This window comes from Equus quagga, chromosome 20 (genome assembly GCF_021613505.1).
Source record: "Equus quagga isolate Etosha38 chromosome 20, UCLA_HA_Equagga_1.0, whole genome shotgun sequence".
In the NCBI taxonomy this organism is placed as follows: Eukaryota; Metazoa; Chordata; class Mammalia; order Perissodactyla; family Equidae; genus Equus; species Equus quagga.
The window spans coordinates 42231731-42248999 of NC_060286.1; the positions used below are offsets into that span (position 1 = coordinate 42231731).

Genomic DNA, 17269 nt, shown 5'->3' on the forward strand with positions numbered 1-17269 from the left:
TTTGTTTTAAACAGTCATATACATTGTAGAAAAATTAGAAGAAAAGTAATAATCTTTTACATTTGTCTACATATTTCCAGTTCTCTTCATTCCTTCCTATGGATCTAAGTTACTGTCTAGTGTCATTTTCTCTTTAGCCAAAAGAAATTCCTGTAGTATTTCTTGCTCCACAGATCTGTGACAACAGATTCCCTCATTTTTTGGTTGTCAGGAAAAATATTTCACTTTAATATTTGAAAGATAGTTTCACTGGATATAGAATTCTTGATTGACAGGTTTTAATTCCTTTTCAATCTTTTGTTTTTTGAGACCATCTAGTGAATTTTTTTTAATTAAACCTCTGTACTTTTCAGCTTTAGAATTACTAGTAGTTTCTTTTTTGTTTCCATTTCTCTGAGATTACCTGTATATTCACTTACTTTTTGTATGTCTTATTTGAACATTTAAAAAAATTGTTTGAATGTATTTATAACAGCAGCTTTAAAATCCTTTTTGCTAAATCCGTCATCTAGGCCCCAGTGGAGTCACTTTCTGTTGACTGCATTTTTTCCCCGAGTATGGGTCACATTTGCATGTCTTGTACTTTTTTTGTTCCTTTGCGTACTTAGTAATTTTATTGAAAACTAGACATTGTAGATAATATGTGGAAACAGTACTGAATCCTGCCTTATTCTTGTGAGTGTTGCTTTTTGTTTCAGTGAGCAGCCAGCTCACCTGGGCTCATACTGAAAAGGTGAAGTCTGTCTCCTTCTTGGTGTGTAGCCGTTGCCATCCCTTCTTGCTGGTGTAGTCTGTTAAGCCTGTCTCCCCAGGGGCCACCCCTCAGCCACAGTGAGCCTGTGGTTTGGGCAAAGGGCACTGGTGGCCGCCTCGAGCCAGGAAGGCTTCCACCTGTGCTGCCTGAGCTGTGTGCAGGCTGAGGACCTCACTCAGAGGCGCAGTGGTTTGTGAATCTCCCGAGACTTCCATTCTTGTGGGCTCCCTGGGGTCTCCTGTGTATGTATGTAATTTGTCGTCTTGGCCTTTCTCAGGCTTTCTCATTTCCAGAATCTGGCTTTTAAACTTATTGCTGTTCTGCTCCTACCAGCAAAGCTGCAAATTTTTACTGCCTGAGCTGGGGCATGGGAGCACCTCCAGGCAAGAAGGCCATCAACTCAGTGTTGTTACCTGATGTAGCACTTTGTCATGAGTAAACACTGAAGTTGTGGACTGTGTTTGATTGTTTTCCATTGTCCTGAAATAGTGGTTATTAATAATTTTGTCCAGTTTTTGCCCTCTCACTACCATTACCAGGAGTCCTGAGAATGGTTTTAAATGCATAAAATAAAATACACAGGTTTACAAAGAAGCAGTTATCAACAGTTTTGAAACTGTGATCTGGTAATCTGTGTGCTTCTCCATGAACACACGAAATACCAAGGTTTGGTGACAGGCCAAATACCATGATTTTGAACAGTGATCAACATAAACGGGATCTCAGGATACATACAACTGTAATGTGATAGGAAGGACGTACTGGCGACAACTGTGACTCTTGCTTGCATTCATAATGGTAGGAAATGCTGGATTTTAGTTAGGGATTTATCATTTCCCCCGTCAAATTCACCGACTGCCTGAGTTTCATCCAAGGTGTTTGTGCAGCCCAGATGAAGCCCCTGCCTGGCTCTCTAGTTCTGTGGGGTGTGGGCCTGATGCCTCTGGAGGTGAAGATCTTGTGTTTGCTCCACTCCCTGTCCAGGAGCACACAGGCGACTGAGTGGGGTTTCTTCTCTGCTGCTGTAGCGCTTTCTCTCTCCCTCTGCTGAGGTACTTACCCATGGCTTATAATTTAAGGTTTTAAAAATCAAACAGGAAGACTCTGAGTTTGTATACTGAGCTTACACATAGCACTCCTGTGGATTACTGAGCTTTCCAATACAATTTTAATCATAGACTAAACATTGAAAAGAGAAGTACCTAAAACCCAGGTTTTAACACATTATTTTAGCTTCTTAAGTACTGAACCTACATTGTCAGAAGATCTTTACAGTGCAGAGTTAAAATATCCTCTAAAGTATTTTATGTGGCTTTGTTGAGTTATGGTTATAAAATGTTTGACTAAAAGTTAAAGACCTATATAGCTGACTGGTAAGTTTGTGTGGTCTGTGGTACTGGTGTACAACAGAAGAAAAATCTTCACTTGGTAAACCTTTTTTGTTTCAAATCCTTCTCTTTCAGGTCACAGCAGTTGCACAACAGAATCAAGGAGAGGTTCCTGAACCCCAAGATATGAAAGTAGCTGAGGTTCTTTTTGATGCTGCTGATGCAAATGCTATTGAGGAAGTAAACCTTGCTTATGAGAATGTTAAGGAAGTGGATGGGCTAGATGTTTCCAAGGAAGGCACAGAAGCTTGGGAGGCTGCGATGAAGAGGTACGACGAAAGGATTGACAGGGTGGAGACCCGGATCACTGCTCGCCTTCGAGATCAGCTGGGCACAGCCAAGAATGCTAACGAGATGTTTAGGATTTTCTCCAGGTTCAATGCACTGTTTGTCAGGCCTCACATCCGTGGGGCCATCCGCGAATACCAGACCCAGCTAATCCAGCGTGTGAAGGATGACATCGAGTCTCTTCACGACAAGTTCAAGGTCCAGTACCCACAAAGTCAGGCATGTAAGATGAGCCATGTGCGTGATCTGCCACCTGTGTCAGGATCTATCATCTGGGCGAAACAGATTGACAGACAGCTGACCGCCTACATGAAGCGTGTGGAGGACGTCCTGGGCAAGGGGTGGGAGAACCACGTGGAAGGGCAGAAGCTGAAGCAGGATGGAGACAGTTTCCGCATGAAACTCAACACTCAAGAAATATTTGATGACTGGGCAAGGAAGGTGCAGCAGCGGAACCTCGGCGTCTCGGGGCGCATTTTCACCATTGAAAGTACTCGGGTTCGGGGCCGAAGTGGAAATGTCCTTAAGCTAAAAGTTAACTTCCTTCCTGAGATTATCACGCTTTCAAAAGAAGTTCGAAACCTCAAGTGGCTTGGTTTCCGAGTCCCACTGGCAATTGTGAACAAGGCTCATCAAGCAAACCAGCTCTACCCATTTGCCATCTCCCTCATTGAAAGTGTCCGGACTTACGAACGAACCTGTGAAAAAGTGGAGGAGCGGAATACCATTTCTCTTCTGGTAGCTGGCTTGAAAAAGGAAGTGCAGGCCCTGATCGCAGAGGGCATTGCATTGGTGTGGGAATCCTACAAACTCGATCCCTATGTACAACGCTTAGCAGAGACTGTCTTCAACTTCCAAGAAAAGGTGTGCTTATAATTTAATCCTCCAGCATTCCAGGAGTAAACTAAATACAGTAATAGCCAACTCAGTTAATTCTCCCGTAGACGGTGTGTGTGATTGACGCAGCATGAGGCCGTGTGAGCTGAGAGAGAAGGGGCCATTTTCCTCAGTGGGCTGTTTGATGATGTTAGGGCTTTAGGAAGGCTGTTAAATAACATCCCGAGTTCAGAAACGAGTGGAGAAGAAGAAGGACACAGGGTCTGACGAGAAAGGAGAGCTTTGTTACTGAGAAAGCTGCGTGGAGAACGGGCCTCTAGATCTGCAGCCGTGATGTTTGATGTCGATCCACCCCAGACCTAGACTTCCTTCCAGGCTGTGGTGCCGCTGCACAGTTGTAGGCCTCCTGGCCTGTGAGCAGACCAGAGTGTGTGCGTCTGTGCTCCAGCTGGCTCCTGAGGACGGAGAAGGCACTGAGCGGAGCGTGTTTATTTCCTGCTCCCAAACTTAGAATCAGAGGTCGCCCTTCCCGTGAGCAGGAGGGGGTAAAGGGGAGAAACTGACAGTTTCCATGCATTTCCCTTCCCTCTGTGAAGACATGGGAGTGGCGATAAGTCTTCTAACCCCAACAAATAAGATTAGCTATTTATGAAAGAACTGCTCTGCCTTGAACATTTGATAATCAATTAATAGGTGTTTTAAATATTAAATATACCTTCCTTTAGGTGGATGATCTGCTGATTATTGAAGAAAAAATAGACCTGGAAGTCCGTTCCTTAGAAACTTGTATGTATGACCATAGGACTTTCTCAGAGATCCTGAACAGAGTGCAGAAGGCCGTGGATGACTTAAATCTGCACTCCTACTCCAATTTGCCCATCTGGGTGCACAAGCTCGACATGGAGGTACGGGATGGGGCTGCTTACGGTGCTTTTCATCTTTCTGCTCTGGACATAGGGGTGGACTCTGTTTCGTAAGTTTACAGGCATGCCTCAAAGATATTGCAGGTTCTGTTCCAGACCACCAGCTAAAGTGAATGTTGCAACAAAGCCAATGTCTCCATAAAGCAAGTCATACAAATTTTTTGGTTTTCCAGTGCATATGAAAGTTGCATTTATACTATACTGTAGTCTATTAAGTATACAATAGCACTATGTCTAAAAAAGACAACGTACATGGCTTAATTAAAAAACTAAGTGAGCAAATGCTGTTGGAAAAATGGTGCCAGTAGACTTGCTCAATGCAAGGTCACTACAAACCTTCAATTTGTTAAAAAAAAAAAAAAAAGTCAATAGCTGTGAAGCACAGTACAACAACGTATGCCTGTATTAGTTTGTCACGGAAAAGCATTTTTCCATAGAAGTTATCAGTGATAGTCCAGTTTCCCCTCCAGAAATTTCGTTTAACTAACCGTGGAGCTGAACTGTGATATTAGCAGTGCTCGTGTTCGCTCCAAGTTGGAGGCAGGAAGCTACGAGGGAGGAGAAAGAGCTCTCTATTTTCTGAATATTTGACAACCTGCTTGCTCTTCCCTGCTCTTCTAATATAGGTTGTCGTTCCTAGCCCTCCTCTCCAGGCATCCTTCTCTGACCACCCTGCCCCTCTCCACCACCCAATTTAAAAAGAAATACCCAGCAACACAATACCCCTTCTTTCTGGTGTAGAGGCCTTTGGCTCACTCCTGTAGAGGTGTGTGTTGGGGGGGCGGGGCAAGTGCGTACGTGTGTGTTTGAAGCATACTTAGCACTCGATATGGCTTTCTCATTTGTGGACATCAGAGAGTACATCCGTGAAGAGGCTCAGGGAGGAGGATATTTTGTGACAGAAGTCACACAGTGGATGGCTGGTAGTTGGTCAATTCCAAAGCTGTTTGTGGGTCACAGGTTTTCTCTTCCTTTCTCTTTTAAAATGGATAAATAAGTTGCAGTGTATCCACACAATGGGCACTTAACAGAAAGTCGACAAATTCCACTCTCTGGAATCCACTGAAAATCCCAAGTTTTTCTCACACCTGCCCTTACAGCGTCCCTAGGGTGGTTGTGTGGCCCAAGGCAGACTCTTCACAAAGATGTACAGAGGTTCTATTTGTAGGAAATTTACTTGTCTCTTTCTAGATCAGAGAAAAGACTTTCTTCTTTACTTGTTCTTAAAATGGTTTAATCTCCAAATAATAGTTTTCTAGTTTTATCTTTGAGGCTGCCAGGAAAATACTTTTGTTTGTAAGTTTTCTATTATATTGAACAATATCAAGACCTTAAGTGCGTCTGCTGCATTTGTGTTAATTTTCTTATCATAAGTGAGGAGGTTGGTGATTCAGTTAGCCCACAGCTGGAGAACACAGCCTAACGAATTCAAGTTATCTGAGGCTATGAGAAAGTGACAGGAGTGAAACTGAGAATAGAGTGAGATGCAGGGTTATAGTTAGTGACTCTATTTTTGACCTGAAACATCTATTTTCTGTTTAACGTCTCTGTGAGCTAACTTTTGGAACACTAGTCTTCGCCACTGCTTTCACTCTAGATTGAAAGAATATTGGGCGTTCGCCTCCAAGCTGGCCTGAGAGCTTGGACCCAGGTGCTTCTTGGACAAGCTGAAGATAAAGCAGAAGTTGACATGGACACGGATGCGCCACAAGTCAGTCACAAACCTGGTGGAGAGCCAAAGATCAAAGTGAGTATTTCCTAGGCTGGCAAGTAAAAGTAATTCTCCCCTTAAAAAGTGCCAACAACAAAGCCACTTCACGGTAGAGAAAGTGACAGACACCACCTTACCGAGGTGATCAAGGTCAGCATCATCAGTGATGGTATGTGTGTGATGTGATGAGAAGCACACTTCACCTCTCTGGTCTTTCCCCCACCTCTGCCACCCTCATTGTAATCATGAGAAACAGACAAACCCAAATTGACAGTCATTCTACAAAACACAGAACCAGTACTCTTCTGAAGTGTCAAGCTCATGAGAGAAAGACAAAGAAAAACTGAGAAAATGTTACTGATTGGAAGGGATTAAGGAGATGTGGCAATTGATGTCCTGGATTAGATCCTGGGAAATCTAATGTCTGTATTTAGTTAATAGCATTGTCCCAGTGTTAATTTTTTTGTTTTGATAATTGCACCATGTTAGATGTTAATGTTAGAGGAAGCTGGTGAAGTGTATATGGAAACTTTGCATACTTTATTTGTAATTCTCCTATAAATCTAAAATAATTTCAAAAACAGGAGCTTTTTAAAAATGAAAGATAAATTTTAGGAAAAAACCTACACTGGAAAAACAAGTCTCTGCTTACTGAACAAATGTGTAAGAAATGATCTCAAGCACCGAATATAATCTAGAAGTAAAAGTTAGGACTGTTACACTAAGATGTGACTATTTTCGTAAAAATCTAAATGGAAGTCTCATGGAAGACTGCAGTAGTACAGTGGGCAATACATTGGACAGCAGTCTTTGTCTCCAAGCCACCTATTTCCCATCTGTGTGAAGGAGGGGTGAACTGGAGCCTAACAGGCTTTCTAGAAGACTCGGTAATTCTGTTCATTCAAACTCTGCAAATAGGTCCTGTGTCCTGACATGGGCGGTGATTGTCAAGGTGTCCACCTTACAGTATCATTAAGCTGTGCATATGTCTTATGTAGTTCACAGTACTTGTGTGATATTTATCAATAAAAAAGTCTCACAAAACAGAAGCCTGAGGGAACTGTGCAAGTGAAAACTTTGTGCTAGGAGAAACAACTGGCTTTTTCTGTTTCTACCCAGACTTTATCTTTTCATTTTTTTCTCTTAAAGCTTGAAAAATGTTTTTACTTTTGAGTATTTCAGATATTTATCCCCAGAGCAAACTTTTTAGAGACTGAGATGCAGAAAAGTGAGTGAGTGGTCTGTGTTGACACAGTTCTGTGGTGGAGACTGAGTTGGAGATCCTGGGTAGCTTTAAGCACCGGCAGGTGGCACAGACTTCGCTCAGCTTGTAAACCTACATTAGTGTGGCTTATGTCTGCCAGCCACCGCCAGCCTTGTGTCACTGGTCTCTCAGGCCTCAAGGTCATCACATCAAGAGATCATCGTGCACATCAAATCACTGGGGCTTCGCTGCACACCTGTTGTATGTTTCACACGCAGGTGCAGGGGACCCAGGAGGAACCTAGGCAATGTGTGCCCCCTGACTTCTTACAGTCCTTTGGGGAGGGCCACAGACCACCAACATGAATTAGCAGAAGAGCAGGTCTAGAAATAAAGTCACCGACCTTGTGGTTCAGACTGAATTAGTTTAGTAATTTAGAAAAGTGTCATATATCCAAGCTATTTGTTCGAAATAGATTGCTGAGTAATAGATGAAATCTCTCTTATGCAGAATGTCGTTCATGAGCTAAGAATAACCAATCAGGTCATCTATCTGAATCCACCAATTGAAGAGTGCAGGTACAAGCTGTATCAGGAGATGTTTGCCTGGAAGATGGTTGTGCTGTCTCTCCCCAGAATCCAGAGTCAGAGGTACCAGGTGAGCCTTCCCGGGACTTGCAGCATGGCCTTCTGACCAGGGCTGCCCTAGGCTGTGGGACCCCACCTCTCCACCGTGTCTCTTTAAACAAGCTTGCGACGAGTCTTTTCAAACTCCAGGCTGCAGGCTCAGCATTCTCACGGAAAGCTAGAGGAAGCTTGGGTGACCTCACATTTGTTTCCAAGAGTTGGTTTTCCAAATAGTTGTGTTTGCAGCTTTGGTCACAGTAGTCTCTTAGAAATTCCCTCTGTGAACTTCTTCGGGAATTTTAATTCCTGTCGCTTTTTTCCCCTCGCTTTTTATTATGAAAATTTGCAAACACACACAACAGTAGAGAGAGTCTCATGAACTCACAGCATTCAACTTTATTTGTCAACATGCGGCCAATTTTGTTCAATTTCTGTTCCCTTCCCCGCCTCCACCACCAGATTATTTTAAAGCAAATCTCAGATATAATGTACTTTTATTAATGTGCTTCTGTGGACCATTTAGTCCCTGGCCACTAGGCAGTATTACTGCCAAACAGGGCCAGTGGTTTTCAAGTAAACATTTCTGCAAACTCTTTTATAACAGGCTCTTCTAGAAAGTAGTGGTCCTGTTAGGAAGTATCTCTGTTTTCTTAACTCGGAACATAAACTCAGTTCTTTTCAGATTTTTTCGAGGTAGCTGCTGCCCATAGACTTGCTTAGCCAAAAACTTGGCAACGTCCAACTAATCAGAACCAATCTGTGCATACTGGTTCCTGCCCCTCAGGGAGTCTGTGTGCAGTCTTTAGGATGTTTCTTATCCTATCTCTCCTGCTTTTAACCAGCTGTGTTTCTGTTTGCCTTGTTCTCTTGTTCATCTCCAAATTTGAAAAACTAAAGGCCAGCCCCTCTTGTGCACAGCATCCCGTGCCCTCTTATTTTGTTGTTCAGTAATTCTCCCCTCTCTTCTGAGTATTCCTGTCGGAAAGTAAATTTGACTCCTGTCCCCCTCCAGCCATCTTATTTTTCTGCTCCTCTTGGTGCAAACCTGGAGGAGTTGTCTGCACGGCTGCTCCAGGGCCCCTCCCCGCCAGGCATGTGCCCACAACTCTAGCCGCGTTGTCTGCCCACCGTCATCGGGGCTTCCCCCTGCTGTTGTGGGCTCTCAGCCCTTGAGAATGTTCGCTGCAGGATTTGAGAGGGGTGTGCACTCCTGCCTCCTGGATGTACTTCTTTTGCTTGGCTCTCCTGGTTTTCCTGCCCCTCACTGGTCAGTCTCCTTTGTCGGTTCCTCTTTTGTGCTCCCTCTCCCCAGCCTCTAAATGTTTGGTGTTTACTCAGCCATGCACTCTCTCAATGTCTTGTCCAGTCTGTCACCTTTAAATACCAGCTATTTGCTGACAACTCTCTGTTCATATCTCCAGCCTGGCCTTTATCATGAACTCCCGACCTCTCTATCCAACTCCCTCATTGGCATCTCCACGTGACTGTCTGATACACGTGTCAAACTGAACGTGTCGTGCCAATCTCCCTCCCTCAGATTTGCTCCTTCCCCCGTCTTTCCTGTCCTGTCCTTCAGCCCACTCAGGCCAAAAATCATGGCATTATCCTTGACTCCGTTGTTTTTATCTTTAAAATTAATCCAATCTGTTTCTTACTACGTTGATCACTACCACCCTTGTCCAAAGGTACCATCATCTCTCACTTTGATTGTTAAAATTTTCTCCTCACTGGTCTCTCTGCGTCTGCCTTTGTTCCTTAAGATCTGTTTTCAACACCGCAGCCAGAGTATGTCTTAAACTGTATGTTGATCCTGACACTGCTCTTTTTAGAGCCCCTTAATGGTTTCCCATCTCACTCAGCATGAAAGCCCACGTCCCACAGTGGCTTGCTGGGCCCCACGGGATATGCTGCTTGTGGCCCCTCTGACTTCAGCTCCTGCTTCTCCCCTCACTGCCTCTGCTCTGGCCACACTGGATTCTTGCTCTCCTCAAACATGCCCGGCATACTCTTGCCTCTGGGCCTTTGCGCTACGGATCTCTGTTCTTGGAATCCCTGATAGCTGATATTCACATGGCTCCCTCTTTCCCCTTCTTCTGGTCTCTGCTCAAATGTCACCTCCTCAGTGAGGCTTTCCCTGACCTCCCCATTTAAAATGCAGCCTCCTCCCACCCACTCCTCCCTAGTATTCCGTAGGAGTTTTCTCCATACTACTTTTTATCATCGTACATTCTGTATATTTAGCATTTTCCTTAATTGTCTCTCTCCTCCCATAGAATGTAAGTCTGTATGAGCAGATTTTTTGTCTGTTTGGTACCTACAAAGGTGCCTGGCGCACAGTAGGCACTCAAATCGTTGAGACGAATGAATGACTGTGTCATCGGTTCCATCATCCACATTGGTGTAAATACTTGGTCGTGGTGCTCTCACGTCCTGTTAGACATGGCCTTCAGTCTTCCCCTCTAGAGGAGACTCAGATCTCTGAGGGCTCCGCTCTGCAGCATCGTGCCCTCTACTCCTTGGGCTCCATGCACTCTTTGACTGTTTTTGCATTGTGCCATTAGTGACACCACACTTTGCAGCTTGTGATTGATCTGATATTCCTTTTATTGGTTTGATGAGTTAAACAGAAGTAGGCTTCTGGTTACTTGTGGCCGGGGTAAGTGGATGTTATCCCTTAAATGCCATTTTTATCGTGCACTCTTCTTTCAGTTCATTTAATTCAGGGAAAGGTGACTCTGAGGTTAACATTTTTGTCCACACTACTTGGATTCCCTTCCGGCTTCGTTTGATAGGTGGGCGTACATTACGAGTTGACTGAAGAGGAGAAGTTCTATCGGAATGCTCTAACGCGGATGCCAGATGGCCCTGTTGCCCTGGAGGAGTCCTATTCTGCAGTCATGGGCATTGTCACTGAAGTCGAGCAGTATGTCAAGGTGAGAAGCTCCTGATTTCATTCAAATCTGTCAGGTGGTCTAGTTGAGACACTTATGAGTATGAGATATGGTGACTATGGAGCTAAAAGCTCTTGACTATATGTAATACGATTCACTAGGTAACATTTGTTTATTTTAAAGCGAAGAGTGAATAGTAGGACAGATCATCTGGGATATTAACTATCATTTTAGAGAACAGTACATTTTCTTTTTTGATATGAAAATTCTGAGAATTTGAAGTGAGAATTTTTCTAATGGTGATGAGAGAACATGAACCTTTTTAAGAGAATATGAAAATATGTATTAATTTTCTACAAAAGACCAAACTGTATTATTTAACTCCGTTTTTTTTGTATGCAGGTTTGGCTTCAGTATCAGTGCTTATGGGATATGCAAGCTGAAAACATCTACAACAGACTTGGGGAAGATCTCAACAAATGGCAAGCTCTCTTGGTTCAGATAAGGAAGGCCAGGGGGACTTTTGACAATGCGGAAACCAAGAAAGAGTTTGGACCAGTGGTTATAGATTATGGCAAGGTGAGTTCTGCTGTCTTATTGAAAGGCGTCAAGGTGACAGTAAAGGCAGCGTCTCTGTTTGACTAACGTGAAGTTGAAGCGTAGACACTCCAGCATGCAAGGACTGATGATCTGTCATGCTCGTTCATCTGCAGGTACAATCTAAGGTGAACTTGAAGTATGACTCCTGGCATAAGGAGGTTCTCAGCAAATTTGGGCAAATGCTCGGATCCAACATGACAGAATTCCATTCCCAGATCTCAAAGGTGAGGAGGCAGGATTCTGCCAGCATAACCAGTCTACTGCTAAACCTTGGCTCTGTGTTAAAATTCTGTGCTCTCTCTCAACAGTCTCGGCAGGAGTTGGAGCAGCACTCAGTGGACACGGCCAGCACCTCCGATGCGGTGACCTTCATCACGTATGTGCAGTCCCTGAAACGGAAGATCAAGCAGTTTGAAAAACAAGTTGAGGTGAGCTCTGTGAATAGGTAAAATTCCACCGTCAACCCTGTCGGCACTGTATCTCAGGTACAGGCCATAGATCATCTAATCGTACCCACGTGCTGCGCTCGTTAAAGTGCATCCTGGGAATCTGCATTTTAAAAGGCTCTGCAGGTGATTCTTAGGCACATCAAGGTTTGAGAACCACTGCTTTTTGTCCTTTAGAATTTTTACTTTAGTTGTTGAGCTTCAAGTCATAAACCTGAATTTCCCTTCTATAATTTGGAATGAGGGTGTGAAGCACAACTCCAGGGTGCATAGACCCTGTTCAGGGCCATCTGGATGTAGCCAAGCACAGTAAGTGGACTAGCCGTGGCGTGCTCTTGGACGTGCTGCCCTCTGACCATGGTCTCTCAGGATGGAAAGTTTCTGGAGAAGAGCAAATGTATTGATATTGTTCTGTAGCCACAGAGTGTCTTCTCTTTTGTGGGAATCTGTCAATAGTTTCTATTACTGTTATAGAAGAATAAAGTCAATTTATTTTTTAACTCTCAAAGCTCTACCGCAATGGTCAGCGCTTGCTGGAAAAGCAGAGGTTCCAGTTCCCGCCTTCCTGGCTTTATATTGACAACATCGAGGGAGAATGGGGGGCCTTCAATGACATCATGCGGCGGAAGGACTCAGCCATTCAGCAGCAGGTAGCAAACCTGCAAATGAAGATCGTGCAGGAGGACCGGGCTGTGGAAAGCCGCACCACTGACCTGCTGACAGACTGGGAGAAAACCAAGCCTGTCACGGTGAGTCACCCCACTGTGTGCCAGAAGTTTCTTCTAAACCAACGGTGTAATTTGGTGTCTTGTCTTTCAGATGTAAAAGGCCCTGCTATGGCTTAACTTTCCAAGAAAGAAGACTTTTCCTTGTGATTAAAACAGCAGTATTTCAGATAGTGTATTTAAAACCTTGAAAGCTAACTTGGACCTTTTACCCAGAACCCCTTATGACAATCAAAATTTAGTCAGGAGATGGTTTTAAAAATTAGTTTTTCTCGGTGCAGCCCAGTGGCATAGTGGTTAAGGTCAGTGTGCTCTGCTTTGGCGGCCCGTGTTTGCAGATTTGGATCCCGGGCACGGGCCTGCACTGCTCATCAAGCTGTGCTGTGGCAGCGTCCCACATATAAAATAGAGCAAGATTGGCACAGATGTTAAGCTCAGGGCCGGTCTTCCTCAAGCGGAAAGAGGAGGATTGGCAACAGGTGTTAGCTCAGGACCAAATCTTCCTCATACACACACACGCAAAAACAAAGTTTTTCTCCTAAGTTATCCCCTTTCATAAATGTAGTCAAAAATCAGAGCTTAATTTCTCATGGACGCAGGAAGCCTCACACTGTGCCTGCTGCTCTGTGCTGTGGGGAGGCAGGCTCTGCCATCATCACTACAGTTACTAAGCCTTGCTGTGCCCAGGACCTGCCACAGCCAGTCCTTTTGGTTCATCCAAGTATTTATCAAGCACTGAGTGTATCCTAGGCAGTGAGATACAGCAGTGAACAGAGAGGACAGGACCCCCTACCCTCGTGGAGTTACACTCCGTAATAAAAGATGAACGAGGAAAATGTGTATTTTGAATCAGATGTGATATATGCCATGGAGAAGAGTCGGGAGGGCCAGATGGAAGAGGAGTGTTAATGGTATATGGCTGTGTCAGGGAAAGCCTTGCAGGGAAGGTGACGTTGAAGTGGAGACCTGAAGGAGGGGGCTGGCGGGTCATGCAGGTGGCGAGAGGGAGTGTTCAAGCAGAGGGGATAGTGAGTGCAAGGCTCAAGCAAGTTGCTAACAGCATACTTGGTTTAGTGCATGGAATTCAAATCCTATATATTGAGACTTACACATAAACATAGAGAAATAAAAAGGGGAGGGTGTTAACATAGTCTGCGTGTTACTCCGGTTTCCTCTTTAGGGGTGTAGGTTTCCCACACCAGGCCCTGTTGCAGATTCAGCCTCCCACGATCGAATGACCAGGGCTCCGTCATGCCCTCAGCACTGTCTGTGCTACGGAACCCAAAGGTTTTACTTTGTGTTTGATTTTGGTTTTAGGCCCCTGTTGTAAGAAGGTCTCGCTTTGACTAATGCCTGTACCGTGGGTTATGCAGAATGCTAGCTCTAGCAGGGGTGTGGGTACTGATCAATAAGCAGGACTCTGATTACCAAAATTTGAATATCTCTCATTGCCTCGCCTTGCTATTAATGTGTTCTAGTTAAAATTTTAATTGCTATTTTGCTTTTGTAGAAAACTGTGAGATTTTGTATAGTCATTATCTGAAGTTATTAAAATGGAAAGGAAGTATGTAAACAGTAGTGTTAATGCTGACACAGAGGCCACTTCCAGTGAAAATTGTGCTTCATTTCTTATTCTTCTCTCAGTAACTGATGTAACAACTGTGTACATTAGGGAGGGCGTGGCTGGCAGCCCTCAGAGCCTTGTCTGCTCAGATCAGGAGTGTCCCACTCCAGGCCTAGGTCCGTCCTGACTCTTCTCTTCCCATCTCCCAAGGCATTTAGTGAGACAATACTGAATCAAAGGGTGCTCCATCTTTCTTACATATATTTTTTATCATGTCAAAATGTGGAAGTGAAAGTTCTGTTCAGTAACATATGTATGTACATCTTGTTAGATGTTTACGAATGTTGACGTGTTTGAGGAATCACACATTTGCAGAAGCCTGGCAGGCTTCCTCCCCCATTTTAGAGCCAAAGTGCTCATCTCTCCCGAGACCTGACACTGCAACTCTCTGCACTTTGCCTGCTTTCAGGGCAACCTTCGCCCAGAGGAGGCGCTTCAGGCCCTCACCATATATGAAGGGAAGTTTGGCAGGCTGAAGGATGACCGGGAGAAGTGTGCCAAGGCCAAGGAGGCGCTGGAATTGACAGACACGGGCCTTCTGAGCGGCAGTGAAGAGCGGGTCCAGGTATGCACTGCTCAAGCTGAGGGGGTAGGGATGCAGCTCCTCGTCCTGACTCTGCCTTTGACCTGGGCCATCTCAAGGACCCTGCCAGATGGAGATGATTTCTATTTCCAAAGTTTAACTACTTTGCTACTCTTAATCACAGGTGGCTTTAGAAGAATTACAGGACCTCAAAGGCGTTTGGTCAGAACTTTCTAAGGTCTGGGAGCAAATTGATCAGATGAAGGAGCAACCATGGGTTTCAGTACAGCCTCGGAAGGTATGTCTAGTTAAAATATATGTTTCTGTGTATCTTCATGTATTAAGGGTTATAGACTTAGAAACTTGGCAAATAAGGAAAAAAGTTTATTGTGAGTTCACAAAATGTCACCTAATGTCCTGCATGTCATTTTACATTATTCATCCAGACTAATGTAAAATTTCCTCTAAAACCGTTTTTAAAAATATTTTGCCATTTAAGGGAATGTTGGCAAACAGTATCATCTTGTGTTTCTCTTGACAGCTTCGACAAAATTTAGATGGCCTCTTGAACCAGCTGAAAAACTTTCCTGCTCGATTACGGCAGTATGCATCCTACGAGTTTGTGCAGAGGCTGCTGAAAGGCTACCTGAAGGTGGGTGACTCGGTCTGCAGTCGGGGAAGGCCGTTCGAGACACAGCTGCACAGGGTGACTTTGCTTCTCTCCACAGATCAACATGCTGGTGATCGAGTTGAAATCCGAAGCACTTAAAGATCGCCACTGGAAACAGCTGATGAAAAGGCTTCATGTCAATTGGGTTGTTTCTGAGCTAACCCTTGGCCAAATCTGGGACGTTGACTTGCAGAAAAATGAAGCTATTGTCAAGGATGTGCTGCTTGTGGCACAAGGGGAGATGGCTTTGGAAGAATTTTTGAAGCAGGTAACTAATCGGACTGACAACCACCTTTATGTCATGTTTCAGGCTATGACACATCTGACCGTGTGAAAACACAGCCTCATCTGTGGTCCTTTTTGTCCCCATAACACTTAGTCACTTGTACAGCTGGTGAATGCGCACATATTGATAACATGTCTCTTTCTGGTTTCAATTCAGATAAGAGAAGTATGGAATACTTATGAGCTAGACTTGGTTAACTATCAGAACAAGTGTCGCTTGATCCGTGGCTGGGATGACCTCTTCAACAAGGTCAAAGAGCACATCAACAGCGTCTCCGCCATGAAGCTCTCTCCATACTACAAGGTACTGTTGCTGGGGACCCTCCCTCCCTGACCAGAGCGTTCTCCTGCACCTTCGCTGTAAGAATACCTTTTCACTAATAGTTACCCAGGTGCCTGTTTTTTAAAATCTGAGTTAAATAACTTGATGGGATCTTAATTTGCATTTTTATTGAGTTTTGGCATATCTGTGAGTGAAAAGTTCAGCAGTTGGGCTCTTTCTTCAATCTACTCATTAGGTGTTTGAGGAGGATGCCCTGAGCTGGGAAGACAAACTGAATCGGATCATGGCTCTCTTTGACGTGTGGATCGATGTGCAGAGGCGGTGGGTCTACTTGGAAGGCATCTTTACGGGCAGTGCGGATATCAAGCACCTGCTGCCAGTGGAAACCCAGCGGTTCCAGAGGTATGACCTCTAGCCAGGGAGCTAAAGAGCTGAAGATTAGATGTGGTCGGTAAGCACTCTTTACACAAACGCTAACATTTGTCTTCACTTGATTGTAGTATCAGCACGGAGTTTCTGGCTCTAATGAAGAAAGTATCCAAGTCTCCCCTTGTTATGGATGTTCTGAACATCCAGGGGGTGCAGAGGTCTCTGGAGAGACTGGCAGACCTGCTAGGAAAGATCCAAAAAGCACTGGGAGAATACCTGGAGAGAGAGCGGTCATCCTTCCCCAGGTGAGGGAGTTGTGAGATAGCTGATTTGCGCTGCAGTGGAGTTCGGTCTCAGCTGTGCTGTCCTCCAGTCCTCCTCTCCCCTTCTGGGCTGTGTGTTGGTCACTTGTGACATCAAAGGTTTTGTTACCAATAGTCCATTTAATGAACACTGTTTCCCTTTCATGCATTAATTCTTAATTATAGCAAACAATCCTTAATTTTTAACTGTAAATGACTTTATTAAACCTCATTTAAATTATCATCCACCCTCCCAGGCAGTTTGCATCTCTTAAATATTTAGCTCTGATTATTTTCTAAGTGGCATCTCTTCTGAATGATTTGCTTAGTGTGACTCAAACAGGTTTTTTAAAAAAGGAATTCATGAAGTAAGGTCAATGATGTGAAATTCATTGAATTCCTCTTCAGTGTCTTGTTAGATAGGTGTGTATCTTTTGCTGAGGGCTGAAAGAAATGTGAATATAAGCTGTGTTCAGGCTGGAGATTTCCACCACCTTGTGCATCCATTTTCCCTTCTACAATTTGAGGTTTTGCATTGATTCACCTTATTTGTGTGCATAGAACATTTTAGCAACTTGAGTGCTACTTTAATTTTAGGTTCTATTTTGTTGGTGATGAAGATTTGCTTGAAATCATTGGAAACAGCAAGAATGTAGCTAAGTTACAGAAACATTTCAAGAAAATGTTTGCTGGAGTTTCAAGCATCATCTTAAATGAGGATAACTCTGTTGTCTTGGGCATTTCATCCCGTGAAGGAGAAGAGGTAGTTGAATTTACGTTTGTCACTTGGAAAACTTCTCTCCCCTTTTTGCACATCTTA

The 17269-nt window shown here is 44.1% G+C and overlaps 1 protein-coding gene across 1 annotated transcript in view; it reads left to right on the forward strand.

Moving 5' to 3' along the window:
• Window positions 1-17269, forward strand: part of DYNC1H1 (dynein cytoplasmic 1 heavy chain 1) — a 70135-nt gene that overhangs the window by 15850 nt on the left and 37016 nt on the right. Inside the window, exons 8-24 of the mRNA XM_046647284.1 lie at window positions 2218-3294; window positions 3993-4172; window positions 5788-5937; window positions 7616-7762; window positions 10524-10664; window positions 11025-11201; window positions 11336-11446; window positions 11531-11650; window positions 12178-12417; window positions 14427-14582; window positions 14725-14838; window positions 15082-15192; window positions 15269-15478; window positions 15653-15799; window positions 16014-16180; window positions 16279-16452; window positions 17047-17212. Of these exons, the coding sequence (XP_046503240.1) occupies window positions 2218-3294; window positions 3993-4172; window positions 5788-5937; window positions 7616-7762; window positions 10524-10664; window positions 11025-11201; window positions 11336-11446; window positions 11531-11650; window positions 12178-12417; window positions 14427-14582; window positions 14725-14838; window positions 15082-15192; window positions 15269-15478; window positions 15653-15799; window positions 16014-16180; window positions 16279-16452; window positions 17047-17212 (3588 nt within the window). The remainder of the gene's footprint in view (window positions 1-2217; window positions 3295-3992; window positions 4173-5787; window positions 5938-7615; window positions 7763-10523; window positions 10665-11024; window positions 11202-11335; window positions 11447-11530; window positions 11651-12177; window positions 12418-14426; window positions 14583-14724; window positions 14839-15081; window positions 15193-15268; window positions 15479-15652; window positions 15800-16013; window positions 16181-16278; window positions 16453-17046; window positions 17213-17269) is intronic.